We start from the raw sequence: 23,312 nt of genomic DNA, 5'->3' as shown, positions 1-23,312 counted from the left end.
AAGGATTGGTGCACGGGAAAACAAAGATTCAAGCATCCTGGTGGTCATTACTCAATGGAAGTATTCCTCTAAAGATTCGACATTCTGTATCTGGACAACATTTGGTAAGATCATGGCAAGATGCATTATCTCTTTTTGAATGGGGACCATCAAGTGATCGAGAATATTGTAATTCATTACAAAATGAATTGCTTGTTTCTTCTCAAGTGTTGTTTTGGCATGGGAAAGAGAAGTTGAGATCTCAATTCAATCGTTTATTTCGATTCAGGATTGTACATTTGGGAGATGTGGTTGATAATGAATCTCAAAGGTTGTCGGATTTTGAAGATGCCAAGCGATGGTTATGTATTCCCCCAAATTATGGATTTATTTGGGAGAAATTATTGTTGCAAGGATCTTTGCCATTGAAAACAAATTTTGCACATTGGGTGGATTGGCGGTTACAAGATGGTACACGCTTGTTACAGGTCACTACAAATATATTGTATCATCATGAGATGACATCATTAACTTGGTTATCTCCCATTAGGTTTGGCATTAAAGAGACGAGGACTAGGATTTGGCACTTGTTTATTTTGCACCGTTTCATTGGAGGATAGTACACATAGGTTCATTAAATGTCCTATAGCGGGTACCATTGGAAGTACTTATCGGACATTTGGCAAGTTTTAACCCGTTGTTGTTTGAGACCTCAACAATGGGTTTTTTCTCAATATGTTCAAAATGGGTCAGATGATGAGATGGAGATATTGTTCCAATTTTTACGTTATTGGGGTCTACAACACAATTGGAATATGCGTAATGCTTTCATGTTTGATAATAGACATGGGGTGAAAGCCTATATAAAGAAGCTTAAAAGTATTCTCATGTGGAATTTTTGGATGTTAGAGCATGTGGGGATCATTTCCTCAAATGCATATTCAGGTTTTTTTAATAGCATTACAAAATGTCCCTCTCCCAACATAGGCATATATGATAGGTAGAGGAGACTAAGAAGTGTTGTAACTAAGTGGATTTTACATGCAATTATTATAATTGTGTGGTTTTACCAAGAGAGAGAGAGAGAAGCATTGGTGGAAGGGGTTGTGGACCAAGGGGGGGGCATCTCTGGAAATAACAAAAAGTTTGGAGGGTATTTGGGGAAATCTCTAAATGCCCTCTTCTCTCCCCCCCCCCAAAAGAAAAACATATGAGAAGTAGAGCTATCTGTAGAAGATCCATGAGAGAGGGAGAGATGAGTGTTTTCAAGCGAGGGTTTTAGGGTTTTAGCAGCAGCAGAAGGAAGAACCCCATTTCTTCACCACCATCATCTTCTTCATCATCTCACCCTTTTTCGCCATGCCCAAGTTCCTTTCATTCAGAACCGTGGGTCTGACACATTCTTGTGTGCAGAGGACATTTGTGTACCTGGTAAAACGACCAAGCAATCTGAGTTTTTTATTTTTTATCTTTTATTCTTATTTTTGGGAAGGTGTAGGGTTTTGCTTTGCTATAAATTAGAAAATCTGTTATCTTTCATTTTCTTATTTAACTTCAGAGGAGGATTGAAACTTGCAGACTAGAGGAGGACCCACCATTCTTCCATCCTTTCCCGCCATTGCCCACAAGAATGTTAGGTATGAATATGTTGTTCATTGGAAGGGCATATTGTAGATTTAGAAATTTGGGGTATCAGTTTTTTGTTTTCGGGTTAACGTTTCACTTTATGTTTTAGAGTTTAGGTTTTCTAGTAAGAAAGCTTTTAAATTAGGTTAAAATTTCAAAGAATGAGAGGATAGATGTTTCCACAAAGGCAAGCTGTTGCTATTTTCAAACACAAAGAATAATCATTGAAACTTGGAATGATTTCAGGACCTCTTTAATGAAGTGAATTAGGGTCAATTACAAACTTCTCAGTTTAATAGCGAGTGCAAGGTTTAAGAAGAAAACTTCAACACTTTTAAGAAAGGGAGGCTATCTTGTAGACAAAGAGCAATTATGATGCATCAGAATTCTCTTAATGAAGAGAATTAGGTTAGTGTACACATCTCAGTTCAATAAATTGATTGCAGGTTGAATTTCACCGCGAGTAGTCCAGAAATCCGTGGCAGAAGACACCGGAAGATAAACCTTCAGGAGGGACTTATTGTGGAATACACCAAAGAATCCGGTGAAATTGGTGTCGGTGTGACACAAGCTCGTGAAGGCAGGAGAAATTGGAATGTACTCGATCAGGTTTGTGCTCTGTCGATCTTGTGGTTGTAACATTCTTGTATGTAGTTGAGGTGGTTCCTCTATGTAGAATGGAAGCTAATGAAGCCATCTAAAACACCAGAATGCAGAAACATGTACGGTTAGACCAAAACAAATCAATGTTATTGTTCCAGGGGGTGAGAAGTTCACGCCAAAAGACCTGTCAGAGATGCTTCGTCAGGTTGAGGTCTTGCAGGTTGGTTTCCAATTATCCCAATATGGATTTCTTAAACTTTACCGTTTGCATATGCTTGATTCCCTCATGTGGAGAACACGCTTTCAGGACCCAATTCGGCTAGAGGTTGCTTGGGAGGAAATGATCATGAATAGCAAAGTAGTTGATCTGGAAGAGTTGACATTGGTATGTTTAAGCTGATGATTGTGGTAGATATTTTGGGATTTTCATGCATGATATATGATCCTACTGATGTACAAAATTCAGGTCATATATGGGAATATGTCACCGGAAAAGTGTTATGGTGCGTATCGGTTGGTAACTTCATACCCAATGTATTTTGCGTGCAAGGAGGAGGGCTATTGCCCACTCTATGAGCCACGACCATTGGAACAGGTTCATATATTTATTCTCGCCTCTCTTTTCTTTTGAAATTCTCATTTTGTGTCTTAACCCACAGCTTGATCTTCGAAAAGGAGATCTTGGTGGAAACTGTCATGATAAGTTTGGTATAAACATGCAACAGAACTTACATCCATGAAACCTTTGAAGCCTGAGATAGGTAATAGACCTGTCCCAGGCGTAGGCCTAAAGTTAATTGGTTTATGTATAGCTGTCTATCTTGTGATGCGTTTTTGCAACCTATTTGCTTGTAGAGTTCTTGAATCCCTTGTAACAACCAGTACCAATTCTTCGGACTTCAAGTTCTGCTGCCACTTTCCTCACATGGTATGGGATGTTGAACTAGATACCAGTGATTGAGACCATCTCAGAACTAATTGATCAAATAATACAAATTTTCAATATGCTCATAAAAATGCGGCAATAGATACCTTGGATTGATTGAGTGTGTGTATCTTGTTTGTTTGATTCTTAATCCCTGTTTCCTTTTTCGGAGCTGAAGGTTTCCTACTGTTATCTATCTTCATACCAGTTGATATTCTCATAGCAAACTCTGATGTGATCTTCTTGGTTGTGTTTATCAAACCTTTAACCTTATATTATGCACCAATGACACAAATGGGCATGGCATAATTGTCTGCAAGCTATGATGATGATGATGATGATATTGCACTTGTAGCTTGTGTCTGTTTTCTTCTTTGAATTTTTTGCCTATTTCTTGGAGGTATTTTATCTCCGTTCTTGATTTCCTCTTACTTTCTGGTATACCTTTTCATACTGTTCACAAACTAGAGACTGACTTAACTAGTTTTCGATTCCATGGAGAAGGTTAGGCAATTGCGGCTTCAGCAGCTTCGTCAAGAAATCACACAAAGGAAATATTCTGATTTTGTCAGCCTTGTGAAAGCAGTAATGCAATTGCCTCAAGAAGAGAGACCAAAGAAAAAATCATGGGATTCAATATCTGAATTCAAAACTCAACTCGAGTCGATGAAAGCATTTGCTCTTGAGAGGTGTGAATGTGACAAACGAAAGCAAGATGTGGTTCAGGTACATCTTTATGGTTTATGACTTTCATCGCAGTTCGATGCTCTTGATTTCAACATGTTGTTCTCCTATTGAAGAACAGATATTGGACGCTCTTGGAGTTGTGAGAAGTCCAGAAGGTGCGGGAAACGTGATGATCCAGATGGGCTACTTCGGAATTCATGAGAACTTAAATCTTCTTAAACTGAATGTGCCAATCGAATTTTCAAAGGAGGCTTTAGAAGTCACAAAATCAATGAAAACTAACCATCATGAGGACCAGGACAAGGTATAGAAATCTCAAAGTTTTCTGTGAACAACTAATGATCACATCATATTTATATTAATCATGTCATATAGTAAATGCCAAGGCTCTTAAGTTTTTGGTTGTCCATGTGCAGGATAGACGAGTAGACCTCACATCAATGAAAGTGTACACAATTGATACTGAAAATCCAAATGAAGTGAGTAGACCCTCAGTTTGAGGCATGTTGATGTTGTCAGAAATATTTCGGAAAGTGGCATCAATATTTATTGCCGGTTGTTTTGATTATATGCTAGATCGATGATGGACTTAGTGCTGTTAGATTACCAGATGGTCGACTTAAGGTTTGGATACATGTAGCTGATCCAACACGCTGGGTAAACTGGGATAATATATTGCGGAAGTAAGGTTTTGAGTCATAACATCTTCACCTAATATAATGGCTTAAAAATTATATCTTATAATTTCTTTATGTTGGTGTAAAGAGAGGCAAGCAAGAGGTGTACATCCATATACCTGCCAACTATGAGCATCCCGATGTTCCCTGTGGAGCTTGCAACAGATTTTATGAGCCTTAAGCAAGGAAGATGCTGCGCAGCTATCAGTGTATCGGTGGTTCTGTCACATGATGGCAGGTATATGTGCTAATCTTGTTACAAGATATATAGAATAACATATGTTTCATCTCCTTGTTTTTGACACAATATCAATGGTGAAGTGTGGCAGAAATAAGAGTTGAGAATTCTTTAATCTGCCCAACATACCAGCTCTCCTATGAGTCTGCATCTGAGCTACTATCTCTAGATCTGGATGATGAATCAGAGTTATCAATTTTGTACGAAGCTGCTGCATTACGAAAGAAGTGGCGCCTTTCTAAAGTAAGTCATGGCAACCAGATGTTTCTACACACATATGCATATCGAAAAACCATATTGACTGACAATAGTTATGAAATTCTATGAATGCACACAGGGTGCTTCGAATGTACTTATCCCAAAGGCTAATGTTCATGTTGTAGGGGAAGAGACAGATAATCCCCAAATTACCATCACCTTGGATGATGAGACTAGTCGCTCTGCAGTTTTAGTATCTGAGATGATGATTCTGTGTGGAGAAACGATTGCGAAATTTGGGGGTGAACGAGGTCTTGCCTTGCCTTACAGAGGCCAAATCCAAAATGAAGAGGTTAATAAGCAATTTCATATGATTCCCGAGGGACCTGCACGTGCACTTGCATTGCTACGTTCGACAGCTCGTGCTGATGTGAACTTTTTAAAGCCCATATCTCATTCATCTCTGGGCCTACTAGGCTATGTGCAATTTACATCTCCGATTCGACGCTATGCAGATCTTTTGGCACACTTTCAGGTACATATTAAGATAACTTGGACACATTTTTCCTGGAAAATGTGAAGGATATATTGAAGTGATTTCATAAATCCTGCCAGATAAAAGCTGTCTTAAGAAATGAGGACCCCCCTCTTGTGGCTGGCTACCTGGAGGCGAGCATGTTAGTTGTAAATGCTGCATGCAAGACTGCAAAAAAATTGCAACTCGAAACTGAACGCTATTGGATATTGGAATATATCAGGAGACAACCACGCAACAGGAAATACTGTGTGTGTTTGATGCGATTAGTCAGAAATATGCATGCCATTGTTCTCTTAACTGAGGTTTGTCTCTTTCTGATGTGTATTCTTAATCAATTCCCAATTTTCCTTTTCTTTTCAGGTAACTAAACTGTCTACTGAGAAATATTGCCATTTAGAGAAATATATGCTGCTGAAATCCACGAAGTGTCCCTGGGTGATTGATGCATTTCCGAACTGTATTTGCACTCATACTTGCAACCCATCATATGTTTCAATGTTAAAGCTCTTGAGCTATCCATATAAAATCAATATGCAATATTGTCCTGTTCAAGTAACCAAACTTGTGTTCACTTTTTGGAAATCGTGCAAAATTTCATATGGCAGTGAAAACTTGTCCACTCTGCTTCATGTAGTATAATGTGTACCAGATCAACGACACATAATTTAATGTAAAAAGATTAAATACATAAGTTACCGGTGATTTTTGAGTAATGTGCCATGGGTGTCCATCTACAAACCTTAAGTATATGAGGATGAATTACTTTTGTCTACAAACCCTAAGTATATGAGGATGAATTACTTTTGCAGTTAGGTATTCAGAATCCTTTGGAGCTGCAGTGGAAGCGGCATCCTGGCGAGGAGTTCTTTGTCCATATTGAAGAGATACAGCCACGAAAGAACTTGTTACTTTTAAGAGAGTCACCCAAAACATGAGGACGAAGAAAGAGTAGAGTGACTCCATATTTTTGATGGATTTAAAACCCAAACACTCCATATTCAATATATAAGAATTTGGATGGGAGTATGTATAGATTTGTTTGGTTTCGATTGGTATGCTATACTGCACCAGGATTCAGCATTTTGTACAATGCATTACCTGGCTGGAAGAGAATTGCTGAATACGTGGATGATGTATAAGTCAAGCTTACTGCGTGAGGATTTGTTATTTTGAAAGAGGCTTGAATCGTTATGTCATCATATAATCCTATTGGAGTTCTACCATTACCAGTAGTTTTGGTAGCAGACAGTTTGTAAATCTAATTGGTAATATATTAACAGAGAATCAATAAAAACAGAATTGTTTTTTTGGTGGCCATATTTGAGTATCTCAGTATAACTTCTTTTTATAAATATATCAACTATAAGCTCATACAATCTATCAAGGTATATTCGTAATCCGATCAAAGAATGTTTTTAAGGTTATATGCGACTTGGAAGTGAATTCTCTGCACAGTGAGGAAGAAACTTCTCCAAAAATGGAATTTAATCTTTATAAGTTATGCAAGTCCCAAATTTCCACAGTTAGGAATTTGAAAGCACATAACATGACACCATCTAGATTTTCATTGCACGAAAACTTGTGCATGTGCACACAGAGTATCCAAAGGTCAAAATTTAGAGACTAGAGACAATGTTCTAACTTCTAAACAAGGGGAATCGTAAATTCATTATTGATGTTAGAGAGGAGTATATGGCATTTTATTTCTAGACCCAAATTTCAATCCTAGGATTTCCTTAGCACATGTGACATACCACATTGTAAATTATGCATGGATATTCAGAACCTGTAGTACAATTGAAGGAAATATCCAAGAAATATCATCATATGGTTCTATTGGTATGATATTCAGCCCTGGCCACTTCCAATGTGCTTGAGAAACCTTCGACCAACTTTGTGTTGGATAAGCCATACAATCAATCACTATATTCAGACTTAATGAGGAATGTACTTATGAGAGTGTAGAATGTTGTTGATAGCATATTGGTAAAACATACCAATAGAGACGAAATCAACGATGGCAATGATAGTAGCAATGACAAGCAAATCTCTCATCTAGGGGGTTGGGCCTATGCATAAGAGGACATCAAACTAACCCTAACAACGCTAGCAGATGTTTGCGTCACATTGGTCCTTATATATCCACCAATGACCGACAATAGAAGATTGGAATGTTGCGAAGGACATGATGAGCAACTGGGGAATCAAGATCATTCAGGTCGACAAACAGACGGTCCATGTAAGCCATCTGAATGAGCTCAATTACAATCTGTATAATGGACATATAACGGATGGCTTGAGTCTCGAGTGATCATGTGATCTATTTATTCGAGGCATCATATCGCTCGGGGTTTGGCCCCCCTCGTTGTAGCGCCTTTCGGCCATGTGGCATTTTTTCTTGGAGATATGTACATACATACTTTGGCCACATTTGGTCTTACAAAATAGAAGACGTTAATGTATCTTCTCTCTCTCTCTCTCTCTCTCTCTCTCTTTCTCTCTCTCTCTTTGCCTCCTTCCTCAATGGCTGTGGCGGACCCAGTGCTTGAGGCTTTCCTTCAAATCTCACAGTCCAAACACCAGACTAGGAAACTTCTTCATCCTCAGAATCTTCATCTTCTTCAACAACATCAAATTCTTCAACAGACGAAGATGAAGAAGAAAGACAAGCAAGGATCGATTATTTCCACCCAAATGGTGTCTGGTTTACAGGTGACTTCCTTTTCACCCCCTTTTTGGTCTTTGTTTCTTTTGGGGTATATTTATTAATGTATATATACACATACCATTTTCATTCTGATCTGATCAAAACAAGTTTGTAATAGAGGCGTTCTAATTTTGCTAAATTGAAATGGGATTGGATTGTTTTCTCACTATGAAGGGTTATAAAACATGTTAAATTCCTATACATCAGTCATATGTCCTCCAAAGGAAAATATGATGAAAATATGTAATTTTTGTCACGTTTTTGCCAATTTGCAGCATTTTCTCATAATTGAAAGGCATTATGTTATGTAAGCTTGTCCCTCCTGATGGGGAAGACGGCTGAAAATCTGTGATTCGGCCGAGAGGCCGAACGAGAGTTGGCTGACCGAAATCGGTCGAGAGGCCGAATGGGAGTCAGCTGGCCGAAATCGGTCGAGAAGCTGAATGAGAGTCGGCCGAATGGTCGAATATATATATATATATATATATATATATATATATATATGTTAGGTTTTCAGGTAAGTATTATCTCAGTGCGTAAGTGATATAGTGAGCAGAACAGAGAAAGGAAAAGGCTGAGATAGCATGAGAGACAAGGGCTGAAACAGAGAAGAGAAGTTCTGAGCTAGCCTGTGTGAGTAAGACAGAAAGAAAGAAAGAAAGAAAGATATATTAACGCCTTTTAAGAGGCCAAAATGGCGTATAAGACCAAATAAGAGAGAAGACGTGAAGACAGCAAGGGTAGGCACAGTTTTGTGGAATTTGCCCAAACCCGAGAAGTGATTTCAGACACCAATCTGTTGCATCTACAACAAAACAGGTTTAGTCGTTTCATATATTGTTGTTGTGAGATTCATACTGCTGGGATACTCTCTGAGGCTTGAGCCTTTCATCGAGAAAGCTGAAAGCTCTGTAATCTGTTTGTTTTGTACTCTTCATTCACAGTGAATTTGTTGGCTAGAGTGCCCGTGGTTTTTTTCCTGATTTGGGATTTTCCACCTAAAACAGTGTGTAGCTTGATTTGTGTTTGTGTCTCAGAATAATCTGTTGCTTATCACTGATTGTAAACACTTCAAACTGGTATCAGAGCACTAGGTCCTAGATGGAAGGAAGTGTGAGTGGTTTTCCAAGAATGATAGTCCTAAACTCTCTCAACTATTCTGACTGGAAGATCAAGATGGAGGATCTTCTAATAGTTAGAGACTTGTATGAGCCGATAGATACGAAGGATATACCAATTGGGGTAATAGAGTCTGAGTGGAAAATCCTAAATAGAAAGGTTGTTGCAACTATCAGACAATGTATAGACGTGAGCGTCCTACAACATGTTGCAAACGATACAAATGCCTACGCCTGTGGCATAAACTCTCTGCCCTGTATGAAAGGAAAAATGCTCTAAACAAAACTTCCCTGATGAGGAAAGTAGTGAGGCTAAAGTACAGAGATGGTGATAGCATTGTGGTGCACATTAGTACTTTCATGGGACTAGTAAACCAGCTAGCATCAGCGAAGTTCCCACTAGATGATGCTATGCAGGTGTCACAAGACAGACATGACAACAGTGATGTCAAGATTTGAACTCTTGACCTCCTGTATATAGTCAAGTGTTGTGTTCTAACCAACACATCCAAATATATGATCATGTTATATATATCTTAGTAGATTATTAGTAGATTATTGATTTCAAGTCCTAGGAGTTTTTAGAAAGTTCTAGATCTAGAAGGTTCTAGAGGGTTCTAGAATATTCTCCCAAATAATCTCCAGAATATTCTAATGCATGTACTTCGACTCAAAGTATAAATACTTGTAACCTCCTTGGTCCCTTTCAAGGGATTCAACACCAGTCATTGACACATCAATCTAGTATTCTCATTTCATTCCATCTTGTCTCCTTCTTCATGTCTCTTCATTCTCTTATGTCGTTCCTAGCTTCTTAAGTTCCTCGTCTTGTTGCTCCCAACTTCCCGAGTTTCTAGCCTCATCACGTCGAGTTTTATGTTCGTAACCTTATCGGTCATAGCCTCATTATCTGTGGTTTGTCGTAGTCTACGGTTGGTGTTTTCGTGATAGCATGCCTTGTTACTACTATGTACTCTACTGGACAGTTGAGAGAACCTAGTAGTGTCACTTAGTGCCTCTTGTAAAGAAGAGAACCCATCTTTACAAGTAGTAACGAAGAGACAAGAAGAAATGATAAAAGTGCCTTGTCTCAATCGGAGGCGAATGTGGCACAAAACCTTGGTAGAGGAAGAAGTAAACATAGAAGTCCTAAAAAAAGAGACAAGTCTTACGCCAGGTCAAAGTCTAGAGGAAGAATCTCGTGTTTCTATTGTGGGAAACCTGGACAGAAAGAGTTTCTATTGTTTCCAGAGGAAGACTCTATTGTGTTTCTATTGTCTTTACAGAGTTTCATGTGAGGGCAGAAAGAGAATTTGGACAGAAGTTGAAAGCTGTATGAACAGATAACGGTGGTGAGTATAGATGCCAATTCAAGATGTATTGCAAGACTCAAGGCATCAAACTTGAGTATACAATGCCAAAGACACTTGAGCCGAATGGTCTAGCAGAGAGAATGAATTGGACCATAATGGAAAGGGTAAGAAGCATGTTGTCGCATGCAAAGTTGTCAAAATCGTATTTGGCTGAGGCAATGTTGACAGCTGTTTACCTTATAAATAGGTCCCCCTCAGTGCCTCTAAAGGGTGATGTCCCACAAAGGGTGTGGACAGGAAGAAATGTGTCTTACCAACACTTAAGGGTGTTCGGATGCCTACCTTATATGCATGTTGCAAAAGATCAGAGATCAAAGCTGGATAGCAATGCCAAGCCATGCATATTGTTGGGGTACTCGGAAGATGAGTTCGGCTACAAGTTGTGGGATCTCCTTGATAAAAAGGTGGTGAGGAGCAGGGACATTGGAAGACAAGACGATTGAAGACTGGAGATAGCAAAAACCAATGTCGTCTTCTCAACCGGCTACTTTTATGGAGTCGGCACTAGTCGATCCCTCTTCCACACAACCGCCCAGCAGACAACAGCCAGCGGATGAAACTGAATCTGAGCCGGCTGATACATAACAATAGGCTGATGCACATGAATCTGAGCCGGAAGATAAGCTGGCAGAAGAAACTGAATCTGAGCCGGTAGCTGAAGAAAGGAGATACCCACTCAGGCAAAGGAAGTTCTCCTCTCGGTATTCAGCTAGTCAATATGTCCTCTTGACTGATGAAGGCGAGCCAGAATGTTATGAAGAAGCCATGACAGATGTGCACAGTGAGAAGTGGTATAGTGCCATGCAAGATGAGATGAATTCCTTCGATGAGAACCACACTTATGAGCTAATGGAGCTGCATGAGGGAAAGAAGGCACTCAGAAACAAATGGGTCTACAAGTTAAAAACTGGAGAAGATGGAAGTACACATAGGTATAAGGCCCACATTGTGGTGAAGGGTTTTCAGCATAAAAAGGGTGTTGATTTTGATGAGATATTTGCCCCAATAGTAAAGATGACATCCATCCGGACTGTTTTGAGCATGGTTGCCATTATGAATGGAGATTGAACAATTGGATGTAAAAACAACATTTTTGCATGGTGAGTTGGAAGAGGAAATCTATATATGTAGTAGCCAGAGGGCTTTGAGGTGAAAGGAAAGGAGAATCTTGTATGTAGATTGAGGAAGAGCTTGTATGGGTTGAAACAAACTCCTCGACAATGGTATAAGAAGTTTGAATCCTTCATGCTGGAATGCGGATTCCACAAAACACAAGCCGATCATTGTGTATTTGTGAAAAGGTATGATGAAAGAGATTTTCTGATTCTCTTGCTGTATGTAGATGATATGTTAGTTGTTGGACAAAATGCGAAGAAGATTGCGAGCTTGAAGAAAGCTTTAAGCAAACCCTTTGCCATGAAGAATGTAGGTTCGGCAAAACAGATTTTGGGAATGCATATAGTCCAGGATAGGACTAAAATATGTTATGGTTATCACAGGAGCAATATGTGACAAAAGTTTTGCAAAGGTTTAACATGTATAATGCAAAATCTGTTGGATCTCCATTGCCGGTGAACTTTAAGCTAAATTCTAGTCAATGTCCAAGAGGTGAGAAGGATAAGGCTGAGATGAGAAGGGTGCCGTATGCCTCGGTTGTTGGGAGCCTAATGTATGCTATGGTTTGCACTAGGCTGGACATTGCATTTGTTGTTGGGACAATCGGTTGATACATGAGCAATCCTGGAAAGGAGCATTAGGCAGCCATGAAATGGATACTCAGATACCTAAAAGGTACTTCAAGTGTATGCCTTAGGTATGGATCCGGGAAACCTATGCTCGAAGGTTTCACAAATTTTAATATGTCGGGTGATGTAGATTCCAGCCGATCCACATCAGGGTATGTGATGACCTATGCAGGGGGGGTTGTGTCAAGGGGAGTTGTGTCATGGCAATCAAGATTGGAAAAGGTTGTGGCATTGTCGACCACAGAGGCTGAGTATATGGCTGCAATGGAGGCCGGGAAGGAATCGATTTGGATGAGGGATTTTCTAAGTGAACTAAGAATGAAGCAAGAAAAATTCCTACTTCATTGCGATAATCAGAGTGCTATCCACCTTGCCAAGAATGCTGCCAATCACTCTTGTACAAAGCACATTCAAAGAAGGTATCACTGGTTACGAGAGAGAGTGGATGAAAATGAGTTTGTTTTAGCGAAGATCCGTACCGATGACAATTGATCAGACATGCTTACAAAGACTTTATCTATGGAAAAACTCATTGTCTATCGGCGAAAGACTGGTCTGGTCGACTAGTGAAGGGTGAGTTTGTTATGTAAGATTGTCCCTCCTGATTGGGAAGACGGCTGAAAAGCTGTGAATTGGCCGAGAGGCCGAATGAGAGTCGGCTGGCCGAAATTGGTCGAGAAGCCTAATGAGAGTCGGCTGAATGGTTGAATATATATATATATATGTTAGGTTTTCAGGTAAGTATTATCTCTGTGCATAAGTGATATAGTGAGCAGAACAGAGAAGAACAGTGAAGAGAGAGAGAGAACGTGAGTAAAAACAGAGAAAGGAAAAGGTTGAGATAGCGTGAGAGACAAGGGCTGAAACAGAGAAGAGAAGTTCTGAGTTAGCCCGTGTGAGTAAGACAGAGAGAAGACGTGAAGACAACAAGGGTAGGCACAGTTTTGTGGAACTTGCCCAAACCCTAGAAGTGATTTCAGACACCAATCTGTTGCATATACAACAAAACAGGTTTAGTCGTTTCATATATTGTTGTTGTGAGATTCATACTGCTGTGATACTCTCTGAGACTAGAGCCTTTCATCCAGAAAGGTGAAAGCTCTGTAATCTGTTTGTTTTGTACTCTTCATTCATGGTGAATTTGTTGGCTAGAGTGCCCGTGGTTTTTTCCCTGATTTGGGATTTTCCACGTAAAACAGTGTGTAGCGTGATTTGTGTTTGTGTCTCAGAATAATCTGCTGCTTATCTCTGATTGTAAACACTTCACATTACAAGGCGTTTTCTCATAATTGAAGGGAATAAAATGTAATATGAATTTGTGATATTTTTATACATTGTTTTATCTGAATGCTTTTGGCATATGGTCGATGACCATGCATAGTTAAACTGGATTTCTATTAGATTTCTATAACTTTGTGGTATTTTCCCACAATCAAAGGAAACAAAATTGTGAGAAAAGCTGTTAATAGCAGCAGCGGAAGACTTAAAACAAAATAGGCACAGCCAAGCTGTGAGAAGGCTGTTAGACAGCAGTAGAAAAAAGGGTTGCAAAGAGCAAAGACACAGCCAAGGAATAAAGCTTGTTTTTAAGTAGCAACCAAAGTAAAAAAAGTCTTTACAAAAGAGGCTGGTATAGCCTATTTATACAAAATTGGGGAAAGTGGGTGAAATGGTTGTTTGGTAGTAAAGTGGCTCTTGTACTACCAAACAGGTACAAAAAACTAGGAATAAAAGGGAATATCTTGGAAAAAGTAGAAGAGAAAAAAAGGCATTTAAAGCATTACAAATTCTAGATAGAGACAGCATTAAAGGAGTTGCAGATTCTAGAGAGGGAAGAATCTGGGAAGGGAGAGAATATAGTACAAAGATAATAAAGATGGAAGAGAGTGCAGGGCTGGAGCTGCCACCCTCCGACAAAAATCTGGTAGAAATGTTGACATATTTCGGTAGTGATGTGTGTGAACACACTTAGGATAGTGATGTGTGTGAACACACTTAGGACAGTGATGTGTGTGATCACACTTAGGACAACAGGGGCATTTTTTCCCTCTTTAGGTGGTTTTTTCCCCCCTGTCTATATATACTCTCATAACTCTCAAGTGAGGAAGTTTTTTGGGATTCAAAGCAAGAACCCAACAGTGGTATCAGAGCCAAAAAAGCGACATTTGAGCAGCAAAGCAACGGCTCTCATACGCAGTCCATCTGTGCCATCTGTGGTGGCATTTTTCTGCTGTTGAAAAAACCAATTTCTGCGTGTTTTCTTCCTCTGCGCAGTTTCAGTTGTGTTTTTTTTTTCTGCTTCCAAGTCTATTCAATCCTAGAAAAAGCCTCGTTGAGTCTTCCAAGACATTCCTATAACCTTCAAAAATCAGATTTGCTTCCCTTTTCTCTTCACTTGTTCATCTTTCAAGTCAAAGAGGTATGTTATTCCCTTCAGCAGTCCATTTTTTACATCAAAATGTGTTCAGTCCACGGCCATGGCTGAGAGCAATGATGTATTTCGGATACTTGCTGTTGAGGATAAACTGGATAGAACAAATTACCCTCTTTGGGCTTATATGATGCGCATGTATTAGTAGCAAAGGGGTTGTGGAATGTGGTTCAAGGAGCTGAAAAACTTCATGTCGTTGAGAACACAAATGCTGATGGTATTGATTCTGTCGAGGATGTTGATCATCCTACTCAATGTCCATGCTATAGTTTCTGTTGTACCAACTGCAGAGCAACGTTGTTGGGATGGTAGAGATGCTCAGGCACATGCTTTGATAGCTTTGTCTGTGAAACGTGCCATTATTCCCCATATTCGCTCTTGCAAGACAGCAAAGGATGCTTGGGATACTCTTACCACTTTGTACCAAGCAAGAAATGAGGCTTGTGTTGCTTATCTCCCAAAAGCAATTGGAGAGTGAGCACATGAATGAAGGTGATTCTATGGACAGTTTTCTTACAAAAATCAAAGATTTCAAGGAACAATTAATTTCTACTGATGAAATGATACCAAATAGTTTACTTGTGCAAACCTTTCTAAATGGTCTTCCTGATTCATATCAGAGTTTTGCTTCTACTCTTCGTTCAATGATGAAAGGTAATCCCAATGCCTTATCATTTGAGGAGCTAGTCTCCATTTTGTTACAGGAAGATCAGTCTAGGCAAAACAGGTCTATTATGCGTGTTGTAGATCAAGCTTTCCTAGCTAGTTAGAAGGGCAAAGGTAAATGGAACTCTTATGCTAGCAAGCAGAGATTTGCTAATAATTCACAAGTGAATGAAAAAAAACAAGAGCAGAAACAAAAACTGTTTTGCAAATATTGTAAAGGAATTGATCATATTATGAAGAACTGTCCAAATTTGGCTGCAAAAGAGGCAAAGAAAAAGGAGGCAGGACTCGTTGTTGCAGAAGTCTCTGCACCAAAAACAAAGTCTACAAATCTTGTGCAGAATGAAGAATTGGCATTTACTACTGTTTGCAGTTTTGACCCATCTTCACTTGAACAATGTATGTTTGTTGTACAATCAAATGTTTGGTACTTCGACAGTGGGGCAACCAAACATATTACCTCGCAGCGCAATTTCTTCACTTCATTGGAGCTTGCCCCTACAGGGAATACTGTCACATGCGCCAACAACTCATCTTATCCAGTTATGGGTGTTGGTAAGATCATTTTGACTACTGCTGATGGTAGTCCTTTCATCTTGTCAGATGCTTTGTTTGTGCCAGGGATCAAGAAAAATCTGTTGTCAGTTTTAGCATTAGCCAAGGTTGGCTTGGTTGTTAAATTTGTTGATGACAGGTGTACAGTTCATGATCTGTCCAATGGGGATGTTATTATTGCTTCTGGCATTTTATGTCGTGGGTTGTATAACCTCGTAGATTCTGAACGATCTATAAATGATTCAGCCTGTGCAATACAAGATTCTTAGGCTATTTCAAATGCAAAGATTTGGCATGCATGCTTTGGTCATTTGAATTTTGCAAGTTTGCTTTGCTTGCAGAAATCTGAAATGGTGTCCTCCTTGCCCAAACTTGAGGCACCTCGAAAGCATGTTTGTGAAGGCTGTATTTTGGGCAAAATGGAACGTTCATCCTTTCGATGGTTCCGTTAGAGCTTCACAGAAATTGCAGCTTGTTCATAGTGATGTCTGTGGCCCTATGCAGACACATTCTCTTGGGAACTATCTTTATTTCGTGACTTTCATTGATGACTTTTCTAGGCATGCATGGGTATATCCATTGAAGGCAAAGTCCGAAGTGTTTCTGTGCTTCAAACAATTTCTAGCTTTGGCTGAGAATTTGTCAGCATGTAAAATGGGCACCCTCCGTTCTGATCGAGGGGGGGGAGCATATGTCTTATGAGTTTAATGCATTTCTGGTTGAACATGGGATAAAACATCAGTGTACAATGTTGTATACACCTCAACAAAATGGAGTTGTTGAAAGAAAGAACAGGTCACTCATGGAAATGGCGAGGTGTATGGTCAAAAGTCAGGCCCTACCGCATAGTTTTTGGCTTGAGGCTGTCATGTGTGCAGCATATGTACTCAACAGGTGTCCCACTAAAGCACTGCACTCTATCACTCCATATGAAGCTTGGCATGGCCAAAAGCCATCTGTTACTCATCTGCGTGTTTTTGGTTGTTTGGCATATGCATTAGTGCCTAAACAACAATGCAAAAAATTGGATGATAAAGCAGTGAAATGTATTTTTGTAGGATACAGTTCTGAAAGTAAAGGTTATTGTCTGTATCATCCACAATCTACACGCATTTTGGTTAGCCGTGATGTTGTTTTTGTGGAGGATGCAATTCAGCCACTTCTTTCATGTACTAAGGAGACATCAGTTAGCTTTAGAGATGTGTATGACACTTTGTTGCCTCTTTTTACAAGTGAACAGTTAAGTGTTGGCCCACTTGAGGCACCTTCTCAGCCTTTGGAAGCTACTCATAATGATGCTGATCATTCCATTTCTGATGCAGATCATCCTATTTCTGATGCAGACTTACATGATGCACTTATTAATGAGAGGGCTGATATAGAGGAGGCAAAGACTGTGCCTAAATGGTTGTTGCAGACTTTGCAAGACAGTAAATTGGATTTTCCTTTGTCATATTGTATTCGTTCAGGTTATCATAGTGCTTCTTTTGCATCAGATTGTTATGCTATGGCTGCCTCTAGTCTTTGCGATGAGAATGAGCCTGTTTCTTTTGATGAAGCACAAAATTCAGAAAATTGGATGGTTGCTATGGAATGAGAATATGATGCTATTATGAAGACTGGTACATGGTCTTTATGTGACTTGCCTCCTGGCAAGAAGGCTATTGGCACTAAGTGAGTATATAAGCTAAAGTGTAAACCTGATGGAACAATTGATAGGTATAAGGCTAGGCTTGTTGCAAAAGGTTATGCCCAAGAAAAAGGCATTGATTTTGATGAGACCTTTGCGCCCACCTGCCGTATGACTACTGTTCGTAGCATCTGTGCAATTGCAGCTCATCGTGGTTGAAAGCATGTTTGTGAAGGCTGTATTTTGGGCAAAATGGAACGTTCATCCTTTCGATGGTTCCGTTAGAGCTTCACAGAAATTGCAGCTTGTTCATAGTGATGTTTGTGGCCCTATGCAGACACATTCTCTTGGGAACTATCTTTATTCAGTTTGTTTGATTTACTTATGCATAACCCGACCTGATATTCAGTTTGCTGTGTCTCAGATGAGCAGGTTTATGCATTGCCCAGGAGTTAAGCATTGGCAGGCAGTTAAGAGCATCTTTCGCTACTTGAGTGGTACCCGGTCACTTGATTTGTTTTATCCCAAGGGGGAACACTACCGCCAGACCTGCATGCTTTTTCTGACTCTGATTGGGCTGGTTGTTATGACACTCGTGTGTCCACAAGTGGTTTTTGCTTCATGCTTGGTAGCTCATGCATATCTTGGTTGAGCAAGAAGCAGCCTACTGTGGGCACTTCTAGTTGTGAGGCTGAGTATAGGGCAGCTTTCACAGCTACAGTTGAGTGTGTGTGGCTCAGACGCCTTTTAGCTGATTTGGGTGTTGGTCAGTCTTCTGCCACCACCATCTTCACTGATAGTCAAAGCGCAATGGCAGTTGCTAGGAACCCTGTGTTCCATGCTCGCACTAAGCACATTGAGGTGCATTATCACTATGTTAGGGAAAGGTTCTCTGCCGGAGAGATCAGTTTGGCTTAAGTGCCCACGCAAGAGAACATTGCAGACCTCTTCAAAAAGGCTCTGCCTAGGGAGAAGTTTGAAGCTTTCCGCAAAGCTTTAGGCATACTTCCATTTGTGGATTGGTCTCTATCCACATAGCTTGGCACTTGCTTATCCATGAGTGCTAGCTCCTTGTTCACCGCATCACTCCCAAGGGGGTTTTGTTGACATATTTCGGTAGTGATGTGTGAACACACTTAGGACAGTGCTGTGTGAACACACTTAGGATAGTGATGTGTGTGAACACACTTAGGACAGTGATGTGTGAACACACTTAGGACAATGATGTGTGTGAACACACTTAGGAGAACAGGGGCCATTTTTTCCCTCTTTAGGAGGTTTTTTCCCCCTGTCTATATATACTGTCATAACCCTTAAGTGAGGAAGTTTTTTGGGATTCAAAGCAAGAACCCAACAAGAAATATATAAAATTTATGTTAAGTTTCTAAATTTGTTGTGGAACGGGACAACATGCGATAAACATTTACTGATTTCCTTTCAAAATTTCATTAAATGGATCAAAATCTGCCAGAAATATTATTGCTTTTTGTTTGTTCAATTTATATAAATTTGTTTTTTCCAAATAAAAAGGGCACAAAATCTCATACAAATAATATAATAATCCTGTTAATTCATGCATGATAAGGAAACTGAGCCAATTAATGAAGAAAAGTTTCCTGAACACTTGTTCTAAGAAGAAACTTCGATGCTCAATGGAGAGACTATTTCTGCAATTCATCATATTGGGGGGACATTCAAAAGGATAAGGTGCTGAATCCATGTGCCTTATCTTGTTGGTATTTCTTTTCGTTTTTTCTATATGTATGGTATTGTTTTGCCTCAACAGAAAACAAAATCCCTAGTAATCCAGTTTTTCAAACATAGAGTTGGCAATGATTTACTTTGAATACAGTGGTTCCTTCAATCCCTTCTGGGTTCGGGAAGAACTGAGAAGGAAGCACTTTTGGCTATTGCAGATGAACAGAAAAACAATGATGTAAGATCAATCTCAATCTTTGTTATTTCTCATCGATGAATCTCTCTTTAGCTGAATGTATTTTCATCCACTAAAAGGCTGATAAAAACTTTTGAACACTTCGGTTGGAAGTATCTATAATGGAGCAAAATCTGACAAAAGGTATATAAGATACTACCTAAACACTTGTAAACTTGCATTAATATCTTGTAATTTTATACTATTTCATGCATGAAAAGGAAACCTAGCCAATAATTTTGCCAAACATTGGTCTTCAATGAACCCAAAGCCCATTATATCTTAAGTTTAATATGATAAGATACTTTTGCTCATGTGGCTTGTTTCATCATAGTGTAGTGTGATAATTAAAAATTGATGCTTGCCGTTTTTTTTTGTGCATGCTATTTCTACGAAGATCTCCATTGAGATGGAAAAAAAAGAAAAGATGATGGAAGGAATATTTTCTTCGACAAAAGACCAGACTAAGGAGTTTGAAAATATCTGCCAAAAGGATGCTGGTGGTTTTGTAGATGATGTCGTAAATTACAGGATTCGTGAAAACAATGCTAATACTCCAGATTTGTTGGCAAATATTTATGCGGAACATGGTTTTCTAAAAAGAGCCCAAAGTCTATTTGATGGAATGCCATCTTGGGAACTAATTTCATGGAACTCTCTTATTGCTCAATACGCAAAAAGTGGAGACGGTTTGGAAGCACTTGTTTACTTTCAACAAATGCAACAAGAAGGTATCTCTCCAGATGCAGTCACACTTGTTTGTGTCTTAAAGGCATGTGGTAACACAAGAGCAGTCAATAAAGGTCAAGAGATATATGCTAAGATTGTTAAAGATGGATTGCTTGAAAATAACAGAATTGTTGGCAATGCACTGATAGATATGTATGCTAAGTGTGGCCTCCTTGAAAAAGCACAAGAGGTATTTGAAGATCTTCCAGTTCAAGATGTCATCTCATGGACTACACTCATTGCAGGATATGCTCAATGTGGCTATGGTCAGGAAGCATTGAATTGTTATGAGGAGATGCAATTGAAGGGCATATCTCCGAATTCTGTGACATTTTCTTGTGTCTTAAAAGCTTGTGGAATTGTGAAAGCAGCTGAAAAGGGCCATGAAATTCATGCTAAGATCATTAAGGATGGATTGCTGACAAAAGACATTGTTCTTGGAAATGCTTTGGTAGATATGTACACCAAATGCGGCAATCTTTCGAAAGCACAAGAGGTGTTTGACATCTTGCCGAAACGGGATGTGGTCTCATGGAATGCCCTCATTGCAGGATATGCTCAATATGGGCATTGCAATGAGGTATTCCAATGCTTTGATCAACTGAGACGGGAGGGCTTCTCTCCCTCGGCAGTAACACTTTCTTGTGTCTTGAAAGCTTGTGGTAGCATTGAATCAGCTGAAAAAGGTGAAAGTATACTTGCCTACATAAAAGATGATTTGTTATGCAATGATGTTTTAGTTGGAACAGCCTTGGTTGACATGTACAGCAAATGTGGTATGCTTTCAAAAGCAGAGGGAGCCTTCCATGGCCTTCGGATTCCCAGTAGAGCATCCTGGAATGCACTTATCGCTGGCAATGCTCAACATGGAGAAGGGGAAGATGCATTACATTGTTTCGAAAAGATGCAACATGCTGGTTTTGTTCCGGACAAAGTCACATTCCTTTGCACATTGCAAGCTTGTGGACACACAGGAGCACCTGGTAAAGGTCAAGAAATACATGCTAGAATGATAAGGGAAGGGTTCATGGGAGAGGATATAGCTGTTGGTACTACATTGGTAGGTATGTATGCAAATTGTGGCATGCTGCTAGAAGCACAAGAAGTGTTTAGCAAACTTCTACTTCATGATCTAGTTTCATGGACTGCTCTTTTAGATGGATATGCCCAGCTTGGAGAAGAGGAAATTGTATTCAAGTCCTTCAATAAAATGATACAAGAAGGTAAGCAACCAGATTCAACTATATTGACCATTCTACTTAATGCTTGTAGTCACTCTGGACTCCTGGATAAGGGGGAGAATTGCTTTGAGATTATAAGCACATGTTATGGCATATCCCCCACTTCAAAGCATCTCCAATGCATGGTTGATCTTTATGGCCGTGCAGGTCACTTAGACAAGGCAATAACATTTAGCAATCAAATAATACCATCGCCCGACTCCCGAATGGCCTGGCATAGTATATTGGGTGCTTGCAAGAAATGGGAGAACGTGAACCTCGGAAAATTGGCCTTCCAGCATGCAATAGAACTAGATGAAAAGGATGTTATAGCTTATGTATCTATGAGAAACATTTATGCAGCTGCAGGCATGAAAGATGTAGAGAAGATTGAAGGTGTGGGCATAAAAATGGAATCATGGATGCCGATAGAATGATACCCTAATAAGGAAAACGATTAGCAGCTTTAGTGAGACAAAATATGTTTTTGGCTCAGTAAAAACATGAGTACGTAATGCTCAGCCGATACTCAGGGTTATATTGCAGTCCTATGTCACAAAGACACAAAGTGGAAACAAAAGCACAAGAGGACGTAAAGAAAGAGAAACAAACTGGCCTATCCACGATCGTCATAAAATGATTACAAAAAGGACATATTCAGTAGTTACACCAAGTGAGATATGTCACTAAGTGGATGCAACATACATAGAGCTAAAAACATGGAAATCTAATGATGTGAAGTCACATGGGAACATAATGCTAAATATCTAATGATTTAAGAAGTTATGACACTGGGATAAACCATGTCATAAGCCAGGAAATAAATATGATAATGATCAATAGCGAATGATTTTGAGAAGTTATATGGGTCTTATGTAACAAAGTGGACAGAGCCATGAGCACCAAATAATAAAGGATCAGCAAGACGGTAGAACCCTTCAGTGGAACCCCAGGTCATTGGCTTTCCTAGCCTTGCAATGTGTTAGTGCTCATATTTCAGTGCCCTGTACAAAATTGAGCAATGCAATTTCACCATATTGGAGCTTCCACAAGCATGTTTCATAACATTTCTCCATGTGTAAGGGGTTACTACATTAAACAAGGTATATTGAATGATAATGTTCTGCATTCAGAATATATATGGTGGTGTCTCTCTAGACTTTTCTTCCAAAACTTTAAGTCAAAAGCTATATTGACTGTTCTTCTAAGAACATGCATAATTTAGGACGAATTCTCAAATAAAAATAAACTATATCATGGACATCGCATTTAGGCATACCATTAGGTCTTTTAAAACTTGGATATTATTTATTATGAATCATATATGAAGTGGAGCCAACTTCTTGCTAGTCCCAATGACTATCAGTTAAACTCTTTTGCATTGCATGCAAAGATTGAACAACTACTTATCCTTCTAATTGAGGCATGTATTACCATCATTTTTAGGTTGTATCTTGCATCCCTTACCTTCACCTCCCATAGTTCTTTACCACCTTTGAATAAGATGTTTAGGTAGTACATATGATGTTATGACATTCATGATTTATTGTCTTGTAGATTCATGCAAAAAGTAGCCAAAATTTTGAATGTGACATTTTAAAAGTTCCTCATGGTTTGATGGCAGAATGTTATAATGTGAAATTGTTCTACGAACTCCGATATTCAGCTAACCAGAAGGTACTGTTGATTTTCTCTATTTGTTGAAATGGAACTCTTAATGCCATCTTTGCATTA

General features: G+C 39.3%; 2 protein-coding genes across 7 annotated transcripts; both read left to right on the top strand.

Annotated features, from left to right (window-relative positions):
* The first annotated feature begins 1,223 nt into the window (after positions 1-1,223).
* LOC147857000 (ribonuclease II, chloroplastic/mitochondrial-like) lies at positions 1,224-6,783 on the top strand. 4 transcript variants are annotated; one of them, XM_087328509.1, is made up of 15 exons: positions 1,224-1,410; positions 1,558-1,616; positions 2,052-2,214; positions 2,315-2,428; positions 2,516-2,593; positions 2,675-2,803; positions 3,638-3,859; positions 3,939-4,124; positions 4,237-4,299; positions 4,397-4,503; positions 4,586-4,735; positions 4,819-4,978; positions 5,073-5,468; positions 5,549-5,773; positions 6,285-6,783. In XM_087328509.1, the coding sequence occupies exons 1-15, from the start codon at positions 1,339-1,341 to the stop codon at positions 6,384-6,386; spliced, it is 2,226 nt and encodes a 741-aa protein (XP_087184635.1). In that variant the 5' UTR covers positions 1,224-1,338; the 3' UTR covers positions 6,387-6,783. The 4 variants fall into 4 exon arrangements, with proteins under 4 accessions (XP_087184635.1, XP_087184634.1, XP_087184636.1 ...); XM_087328508.1 differs by having other exon boundaries at positions 6,281-6,783; XM_087328510.1 differs by having other exon boundaries at positions 1,225-1,410; positions 1,538-1,616; positions 6,281-6,783.
* Positions 6,784-7,942: 1,159 nt separating this feature from the next.
* LOC147856999 (pentatricopeptide repeat-containing protein DOT4, chloroplastic-like) lies at positions 7,943-22,715 on the top strand. 3 transcript variants are annotated; one of them, XM_087328515.1, is made up of 4 exons: positions 8,046-8,183; positions 19,282-19,403; positions 19,483-19,632; positions 20,190-22,715. In XM_087328515.1, exon 4 carries the CDS (start codon positions 20,255-20,257, stop codon positions 22,013-22,015), a length of 1,761 nt encoding a protein of 586 aa, XP_087184641.1. In that variant the 5' UTR covers positions 8,046-8,183; positions 19,282-19,403; positions 19,483-19,632; positions 20,190-20,254; the 3' UTR covers positions 22,016-22,715. The 3 variants fall into 3 exon arrangements, with proteins under 3 accessions (XP_087184638.1, XP_087184641.1, XP_087184640.1); XM_087328514.1 differs by lacking the exon at positions 19,483-19,632 and having other exon boundaries at positions 20,027-22,715; XM_087328512.1 differs by lacking the exons at positions 19,282-19,403; positions 19,483-19,632 and having other exon boundaries at positions 7,943-8,183; positions 20,027-22,715.
* The last annotated feature ends 597 nt before the right edge of the window (positions 22,716-23,312 follow it).

This window comes from Azolla caroliniana, unplaced genomic scaffold, assembly GCF_043228905.1.
Source record: "Azolla caroliniana isolate FFs.n. ecotype wild unplaced genomic scaffold, voAzoCaro1.0.p SCAF_12, whole genome shotgun sequence".
NCBI classification, from domain to species: domain Eukaryota; kingdom Viridiplantae; phylum Streptophyta; class Polypodiopsida; order Salviniales; family Salviniaceae; genus Azolla; species Azolla caroliniana.
The sequence above is the reverse complement of the archived record's forward strand: the minus strand, read 5'-3'. Positions and strand labels throughout refer to the sequence as shown.